At 54.2% G+C, this 8613-nt stretch overlaps 3 protein-coding genes across 3 annotated transcripts; 1 reads left to right on the top strand and 2 right to left on the bottom strand.

The window, feature by feature from the left end:
• Window positions 1-922: 922 nt before the first annotated feature.
• Window positions 923-2575, top strand: CKM354_000726900 (uncharacterized protein; the record flags this gene model as incomplete). The annotated part of the gene is made up of 1 exon (XM_044802612.1): window positions 923-2575. One exon carries the CDS (start codon window positions 923-925, stop codon window positions 2573-2575), a length of 1653 nt encoding a protein of 550 aa, XP_044658547.1.
• A 598-nt stretch (window positions 2576-3173) lies between these two features.
• On the bottom strand, window positions 3174-4715 carry CKM354_000726800 (uncharacterized protein; the record flags this gene model as incomplete). The annotated part of the gene is made up of 3 exons (XM_044802611.1): window positions 3174-4091; window positions 4170-4611; window positions 4669-4715. The coding sequence occupies 3 exons, from the start codon at window positions 4713-4715 to the stop codon at window positions 3174-3176; spliced, it is 1407 nt and encodes a 468-aa protein (XP_044658546.1).
• A 491-nt stretch (window positions 4716-5206) lies between these two features.
• CKM354_000726700 (5-methyltetrahydropteroyltriglutamate-homocysteine S-methyltransferase) lies at window positions 5207-7580 on the bottom strand (the record flags this gene model as incomplete). The annotated part of the gene is made up of 2 exons (XM_044802610.1): window positions 5207-7504; window positions 7566-7580. 2 exons carry the CDS (start codon window positions 7578-7580, stop codon window positions 5207-5209), a joined length of 2313 nt encoding a protein of 770 aa, XP_044658545.1.
• Between the last annotated feature and the right edge of the window lie 1033 nt (window positions 7581-8613).

Genomic DNA, 8613 nt, shown 5'->3' with positions numbered 1-8613 from the left:
ATTGAGCTCCTGGTACTAACGTGTCGGTCGCCGATCGCACTAGAAACCGCACGCCCGACCCAGGCAGAGTGCTCAGGGGTGTTGCGATTTCGAAACCACGCGCCGGACTACGCGTCTCATGTCTGCCAGCAGGATTAGCCTGATTGACGACGAGCAGAGGCAAAGACCGCAGCACAGAGGTGCACTGGCGATGGGATCAGGAATATATTTGATGAAACATAGATTGGTAGATACAGGATGTGAAGTCCCAGATTTCAGGCACCCAAATCTCCGCCGTGCCAAGAACGACCAACTTGACATATGCCAACCTTGTTTTCACGTCACCACGGCTTCCTTCATCTATCCTCCGGCATCAACGCACGTCCACATTCATCAAACCATTGAGGAAACCATTTCCAGCAATATTCTTCACGATGTCCAACTTCAAATTGGTGGCCGCCGTTCAACACGTGCAATGTCGCGGGTCTAGGGTCTGGACCTCCTCGTCTCGAACCGTCAGAAGCAAAAACGGCGTAGTCTGAGGATCTGCGTGGCGTGCGCCCGCACATCATAGTTGGCGACATTGGCAAGACACCTTTTGCAGTGGGCCAGTGGCACTCCGCTATACTACCGCGACTACCGAACGTACACAACAAAACTCCGCCTCGGATTGACAGCTTGCCGGAGCTATGTTGACGGCGTGGCGCCAGAGGCACGACTAGAGCGGTGATCACCCGCATCACATATCCGTCATTTCCTGCGCGAGTGTTGTGGCCTCCATCTCCTCTGAATCACGTTACGAGATTGCGGGCAACGGACGAGCCTTGGGCTTGGCGAGGTACCTGGTGCATGCGACGAGATACCGCTTGCTCTTCATCGCGATATGGGAACTTCAGCAACCTGCAGGTCTTTCAAATGCGTCGTCTGACGTGAGATTCCAACTATGGGGGCTCTTCACGATGAAGAGAAGTCCGTTCAATCTTTCTCCAACGACAGTTACACGTATACAGCAGACAGCCGGTTTTCAATATCAGAGACTATTCGAGATGGGCAGCAGGATGGATCTGACACTGTTGCAAATGGCCAACAAGACGGTAGCAGTCGTCCAGCATGCTTCAAATCCACGACGCAAGAGATTTTCTTCGTGCTGTCCGCGACCATGGCAATCGCAATGTCATCGCTACTCCAAGGCTCGGTGACAGTCACCTCATCTTCAATCGGAAGAGACTTGGACATGACCACAGCAGAAATCACCTGGATCACAGCAGCAAATTCACTCAGCGCAGGCGCATTCCTCCTACTCTTCGCCAAACTAGCAGACCTCTTCGGCCGGCGGCTTCTCTTTGTCGTTTCTCTGCTACTGTTCTCCATCTTCGCCCTTGGCGCCGGTTTCGCGAATGAGGGCATTACACTGGATATTCTCAATGGTGTTCTAGGACTCTTCAACGCCAGCGCAGTTCCTGCAGCCCAAGGCCTCTTGAGCTTATCATATCCGACTTCGAGCAAACGGCGCAACTATGCCTTTGCTTGTTTCGCAGCAGGAAACCCTCTAGGCTTCGCCTTCGGTGCCATTTTTGGTGGCGTGGCAGCGACAATTTTCAACTGGCGAGCATCCTTCTGGCTCATCGCTATTGTCTTCTTTATCTTCACTATTATTGGCGCCATCACGATTCCGCGAGACCCAGAGGCTAAGAAGGAGTTGAACAAGGACACCTTGAAGCATTTCGATCTCGTGGGCGTGTTCTGCGTCGTCTTTGGCATTGGTATGTTCAGCGCATCTCTGAGTCTCGGCGATACTGCGCCACAGGGTTGGACGACCAACTATGTCCTTGCTCTGCTCATCCTCGGCGCTCTCCTCCTCGTTGCCTTTGTCCTATGGGACATCTGGATCGGCGACGAATATGCCCTCGTACCCATGAGCATCTGGAAGGACCGGGACTTCACTTTAGCACTCTCGATCCTCTCCCTTGGCTTCCTGGCCTTCACACCTGGAACATTCTTCTACGCTCTCTACCTGCAGAACATCTGGAAATTTTCACCTATCATGGTCGCAGTACATCTGCTGCCTATGTTCATTGTCGGCCTCGTTGCGAACACTGTAGCCGGGCTTATTCTACACCGCGTCTCGAACAAACTCCTCATGTTGATCGGCGCAGCCTGCTATACAATCGCGTTCCTTCTTCTGGCTTTGAATCGACGATCAAGCAGCTACTGGGCCTTCGCATTTCCAGCACAAGTCCTCATCGTCATTGCCGCAGACGTACAGTTCAACGTTTGCAACATGCTTGTCATGACAAGCTTGCCAAAATCTCACCAGAGCGTTGCAGGAGGCATTTTTCAGACCGCAGTACGATTGACAGCTGTCGTCGGGTTCGGCGTCGCAACTGCTGTGTTCAACGCCGTGGAGGCCAATCCGAAATTGTCTGGATTCTGGGACGAAGAGACGCAACCCTACACAGCTGTGTTCTGGGTATCAATGGCGTACTCTGCGCTCAGCATGTGTTTAGTGCCTTTCCTCACTCTAGGTACCCAAGGCGGAGATGAAATAGATAGCGTGATCACCGCCGATGAATCAACCAGCCAGATAAAGAGCTGAACACCGACCCAACTGGGATTACCAAAGAAACCTCTAGTGAGCGACCACCTTTCGCAGACTAGCTGCAGCATTGCGAACTACAACGGCAATATCTCACGGTCCATACATCTCTGCCTACCGAGTATCAGGTCATTCAACGTGCGAGACAGCCACATCCCATGGCAATCATAGAATGAATGCAGCCGCATCGATACGGGCAGACTTGAGGTTCAGACCAGCCATACGTGCTAGTTAAGAAGCACCAAAACCGATGACTGAAAAGCAAGTATTGCTCGCGGACCTTGCAAAACCACAACTTGATCGATAGGAACTGTTCGCTTTATAGTAAAGCCGGCCGCTCTTGAGATCATAGCAACGTTCGAGGTTCTCGCAGAGAGGCTGCTCGGTCATTGCTACATGTAAGACAAGCTAAAGGCCGAAGACGGAGGGTGCCAAAGACCTGGTGCCCCGCAGCCTGTCTCACTCAAATCATGTCACAAGTCGATCTGAAATGTTTCTTGATCGTCAACACGCCGATTCCAGTATTTACAGAATCCACAAACAGATTGATCTTTCTGTGGCAACACAGCTTCTCTCCGTCTTACTTCCAAACGTTTTCTCAAGGCGATTGCTCTTCCTCATCCTCATCACTCAAGCCTGCACTCCCCGCCTTCGGCCCTACACCATCCTGCTTCCTTCGACTACTTTGTTGAAATGAGAACTCAAATGTACCACTTCTTTTCTCCTTCTTCTCCCCACCACCACCAAACCCATTACCCCAATCAAATCCCGCCTGCTCCACCACAAACGGCGTCCCCGGTCTCGCTCCCTCCAGACCCTCAAACCCACTATCAGCCCTCGTCAAACCCGTCCCACTTCTCGCTCTCGAGAGATCCAACTTCAACCCCAAGGGCCTATCCTTCAATTTCACTTTCTCCTTCTCTTTACCTTTCCCTCTATCCCAATCAACCTTCTCCTCGTCGTCCTCACTCAGCTCCCTCTCCACCCTCTCCAACAACAGCCGATGTTCCTCCCTACCCACTTCCATCCCACCACCACCGACCTCACCCCCCTCACCTCCCTCCCCAATCCCACTACTCACAGCTCCAGGACTCAAAGAAATCATCTCCAACTCCGGCTCCCTCACCCCACCCTTCGCAACACTAACACTCGTTCTCCGATTGACACCTCGATAACCTTCCGGACTCGTCAATCTTGTGGCATAGTACTTCGCAACAGAAGTACAATTCTTCGCCAAATGTTTGAGAGTTTCGCGATAGGTTTGTTGAGGGAATTGGGAGATATTCGCTGTAGCGTTGCGGCGGAAAGAAGGGTCTGCGAAGTCTCGAATGATGATTCCTGGGTCGGTGGCGGAAGCGGAGCGAAGAGCGCGAGTGTGAGATGGAAAGCGGGTCCAGGAGGGGAGGGTGGTGTGGATTGTTGTTCGTCGTCTGTGGTGGTGTGGCAATGAACTCGCTTTTCGTTCGAGGGGTTGTGGGGGATCAAGGCTTGGGTCTGAACTGATCACGTCTGCGGACTACGGAGACGTGGTGGTGAAGGCAACATCATCTTGGCCTTGCTGGTGTGGTGATATCTCATCCGAGCTGAGCTCTACCAGTCTCTGCTCTTCCTTCTCTTTCCTCTTGCTCTCAGATCGGAATAAGTCTTTACTCTGCTGATGATCCTTCAAAGCTCTTGCGAAAAGTAGACTTGGGTCCTCGGCGACCACACTCAGTGATCTTCTTGAGCGGCTGTAGTTCGATGCGGTGGCATAATGGGCTTCGGGACGGACACTGAGACGTCGGTTGCCGTCTTCATCGGACGTGTCTGGCCTGATGCTCGACTTTCTGCTTGCACCGCAAGCGGGCAGGTCGTGTTGTTCTTGAATGGCGAGTGCTTCGGCCATGAGTTTATTTGCATCTTCGACTGTGAGTGTGGTGCTGTGAGATCGGTGAGACCGGCCGCTGGCAGATGGCCGGCGTGAGGTGGAGATCGAGGGACGACTTGCACCAGGCACTTGAAGAGTATCTTCGGCGCCATCGTTCGGCAATGGTGCTCTTGCTTGAAAGTCAGTATTGGGAAGCAGAAGTCGTACCGCATGGTGGTCTTCTTACAAGTAAAGGCTCTTACGTGATCGTGCTGACGACCTTTGTGATGCCATCGAGACTTGATGTGCTGTCCTGGTGGAGCGTGTCGACGAACACCCTTCGAAGCCATTGGGAAGAGTCGGCGCTACAGAAGTGTGGCGAGGCAGGAACGATCACAAGCAGAGGAAAGAATCATCATCCATCAATAGTACAATTTCGGTAGCTACTACCTAGTCTATGACAAACACCATGACAATGCAAATCGTACTTTTTCAGTCACAAAGTCGCACGACGCCCTCCCGATCGTGCGACTATACTCGATGAGCGTTGAGGTCATCGAGCTGTAACTCTATTTCATTCCATCATGAGAAACCATTCCCTTTCTCTGTTGAACTCCTCGCTGATAAAGACGTTGAGTAAAATTGGGTATCACTTGTTGAATCGTAGCTGTTGAGCGCTACACCGGCTCAAAGTCCGGCAAACAAAACCATCCCTTCCGTTCCCATGTTGATTTTTTTTGACGCCAGGAACACCATTCGGGACAGTAGATTATGCAAGTAAGCGTTTACTTGCTGTGCTCAGCACGGAAGTGCTTGGCAGCATTGACCATGTTGACGAGAGCGGCCTTGGTCTCCTTCCATTGACGGGTCTTGAGACCGCAGTCTGGGTTGATCCAGAGCTGCTCTGGCTTGAGGTACTGGAGCATCTCAGCGATGCGGTCCTTGATCTCTTGCTCGCTTGGCACACGTGGGCTGTGGATGTCGTAAACACCTGGGCCGATGTGGCGTGGGTAGGCCTCGTCGATGAAGACCTTGAGGAGCTTGGCGTCGGACTTGCTGTTCTCGATGGAAAGGACGTCGGCATCGAGAGCGGCGATGGCGTGGAAGAAGTCCTGGAACTCGGAGTAGCAGAAGTGAGAGTGGATCTGGGTGGAGTCCTCAACACCAGCAGTGGAGAGCTTGAAGCTGTTCACAGCCCAGTCGAGGTACTTCTCACGCTCCACACCGGAGCGGAGTGGCAGACCCTCACGGAGAGCTGGCTCGTCGACCTGGATGACGTAGACACCGGCAGCCTCAAGGTCAACAACCTCATCGCGGAGAGCGAGAGCGAGTTGCTGAGCCTGGACGGACTGGTGGACATCGTCACGAGGGAAGGACCATCGGAGGCAAGTGATAGGTCCAGTAAGCATACCCTTCATGGGCTTCTTGCTGATGCTGGCAGCATACTTGCTCTCCTTGACAGTCATTGGGGCTGGGCGAGAGACGTCACCGACAAGGATCGGTGGTCGGACGCAGCGGGAGCCGTATGACTGGACCCAGGCGTGGGTGGTGAAGACATATCCGTCGAGTCTCTCACCAAAGTATTGCACCATGTCGTTGCGCTCTGGCTCGCCGTGCACGAAGACATCCAGACCAAGCTCATCTTGGATCTGAACGCACTCTTGGATCTCCTTCTCGATGAACTTCTCGTACTCTTCAGCAGTGATCTCACCCTTGGTGAACTTGTTACGCTGGATACGAATGTCCTTGGTCTGAGGGAAGGAACCGATGGTGGTGGTTGGGAAGATGGGGAGATCGAGGTGCTTCTTCTGAGCAGCGTAGCGGGTGTCGAAGCCCGACTTGCGCTCGTAGTCCTCCTTCTTGACAGCTTCGATGCGCTTCTTGACTTCCGGGTTGTTGGTGCGCTTGGAGGTGGCACGGGACTGCTGGTCCTTGGCGTTGGCCTCGAGCTCAGCACGAACGGAGTCTGGGCCGTTGGTGACAGCCTTGGCGATGATGGCAACTTCGACAGCCTTCTCGCTGGCGAAAGAGAACCAAGCGCGAACTTCCTCATCGAGGTTCTTCTCGCTGGCGAGAGTGTGTGGGGTGTGGAGAAGCGAGCTGGAGGTGGCAACAATGACACGCTCCTTGCCGAGCTTCTGAATGGCGGTCTCAACGACCTCAATGGCCTTCTTGAAGTTGGTCTTCCAGATGTTACGGCCGTCAACGACACCAGCAGAGAGAACCTGCTTTGGGCCGAGGTGCTCAATCACCTGAGAGAGCTGTTCTGGGTGGCGAACGAGGTCGACGTGGAAAGCGTGGGTGCCGGTCAGAGCAGAGTCAATGACATCGAAGTTGTGCACAACATCACCGAAGTAGGTGGCGAGGACGAGTTGTGGGCCCTTGCCGCCCTGGAGATCGGTGAGCTTCTCGTAGGCTGGCTTGAAAGCCTGCTTGGTCTTGGCTGGGAGATCGAAGACGAGGACAGGCTCGTCGATCTGGACAGTCTCGGCACCGGCCTCCTTGAGCTGTGTGAGGAGCTGCTCGTAGACTGGGAGGAGCTTGTCGAGGAGAGTGATTGGGTCAACAGATGAGCCACGGTCAGCCTTGCCGAGGGCGAGGAAAGAGACGGGACCGAGAAGAACTGGGCGAGTTTGGATGCCAGCCTCCTTGGCCTCGAGGAACTCAGCAACAGGCTTTGGGTTCTCCGCGAGGGTGAAGGTCTGGTTGTCTTGCAGAGTTGGCTTGACGTAGTGGTAGTTGGAGTCAAACCACTTGACCATCTCGAGAGATGGCACATCGACGTTGTCCTTTTGGTGGCCACGACCCATGGCGAAGTACTCGTCGAGCTTGTGCAGCTTGGCGCTGCTGTACCGCTCGGGCACAGCGCCGAACATCTGAATGTGGTCGAGGACATGGTCGTAGTATGCAAAGTCGTTGGATGGAATGACGTCCACGCCAGCGTCCTTCTGGATCTTCCAGTGCTCGAGTCTCAGTCTCTTTCCCTCGGCGAGGAGCTCATCACGGGAAAGCTTGTCCGCCCAGTAGGCCTCGTTGGCCTTCTTGAGGTCACGCAGACGTCCCATGCGTGGGAAACCGAGCACCTGTCGGGCAATGTCAGAAACACGTCGGTGAGAGGGCCATGGCGAGGAGAGGGGCACGTACCGATGATTGCACCATGTTGCTGGCGGTTCTGTGATAACAACGAAGGTGTATGGAAATCTGCCGGCTCAGTGCAGGCAGTTGGGAAGATGTTGTGGTGTAGATGGAGAGGAGGAAGAGGGATGAGAGGGAAGGGGGAAGAAAGTGAGCAGGCAGCTGGCGTTTTTTCACATTCAGTTGAGAGCACCCCGCCATCGGACAAGCACGTCAAAGCCATGACCACCCGGCGGCCCACCCGCGAACAATATCAGGGTCGCTGCGCGCAGGAACAGTCCACGTCTGCGTAGCGCTGCGCTCTGCGGCCACATTGTTGACCAGTACTCGCTCACCATCGCAGCGCCATATCCTCTCGCTGTCCATGTGCGTGTTATCGTGCCTCTTGCATGATCGCCGCTGGCGCTACTGACCGGGAATCGTGCCGCCAGCAAAAGGGTGAAGCAACAACAACTTTCCGACACGGGTTCGCTCGGCGACTTAATCCCAATCCACGATCGGCCACCCTGTCCTGCGCCACGACCTGTATTTGCGTGTCGGTGAGCGTAGTCATGGCTACGTCTGGCTCAATATTCCCTATGCGATAGAACATCTGGACAACGCCACATGGGCGATGGCATGGCTCGGCCGCCGGTGTGTAGGAGGTGCACCACACACATTCGATGACTAGAAGCTCCACGGGGAGCTATCCAATGATCCTTGTCACCAAATCTTCAGTGACACGGACTTCTGCAAGTTTTTCCAGCACGCGATTTTGGCACCATAGCGCCAAAACGCCCGATGAAGCAGCAGGGTGTGTCGATAGACCATCATCCTCATACTCAGTAGAGGAGAGGCATCGCTGCCCCAGCAAGACTGCTCTGTTCCTGTTCTCTGCACCTCGCCAGTGGTGGGGAGTCTCCAATGCCCCTCCATCGAACGCCAAGAAAGTCCCATTGAGACCCCACTGATGCCCGCGGAACATGCAGGGTCTAACACCACGACAGCATTTGGCATCAAGTGCAGACAAAAGTTCGATGGTGACGTGCATTACGATTCCCATGCCCAACCACAGCCG

The sequence above is a fragment of the Cercospora kikuchii genome (assembly GCF_019650295.1).
Source record: "Cercospora kikuchii DNA, contig_00004, whole genome shotgun sequence".
In the NCBI taxonomy this organism is placed as follows: domain Eukaryota; kingdom Fungi; phylum Ascomycota; class Dothideomycetes; order Mycosphaerellales; family Mycosphaerellaceae; genus Cercospora; species Cercospora kikuchii.
Note: the sequence above shows the minus strand (reverse complement) of the source record. Positions and strands in the feature narration are given on the sequence as shown.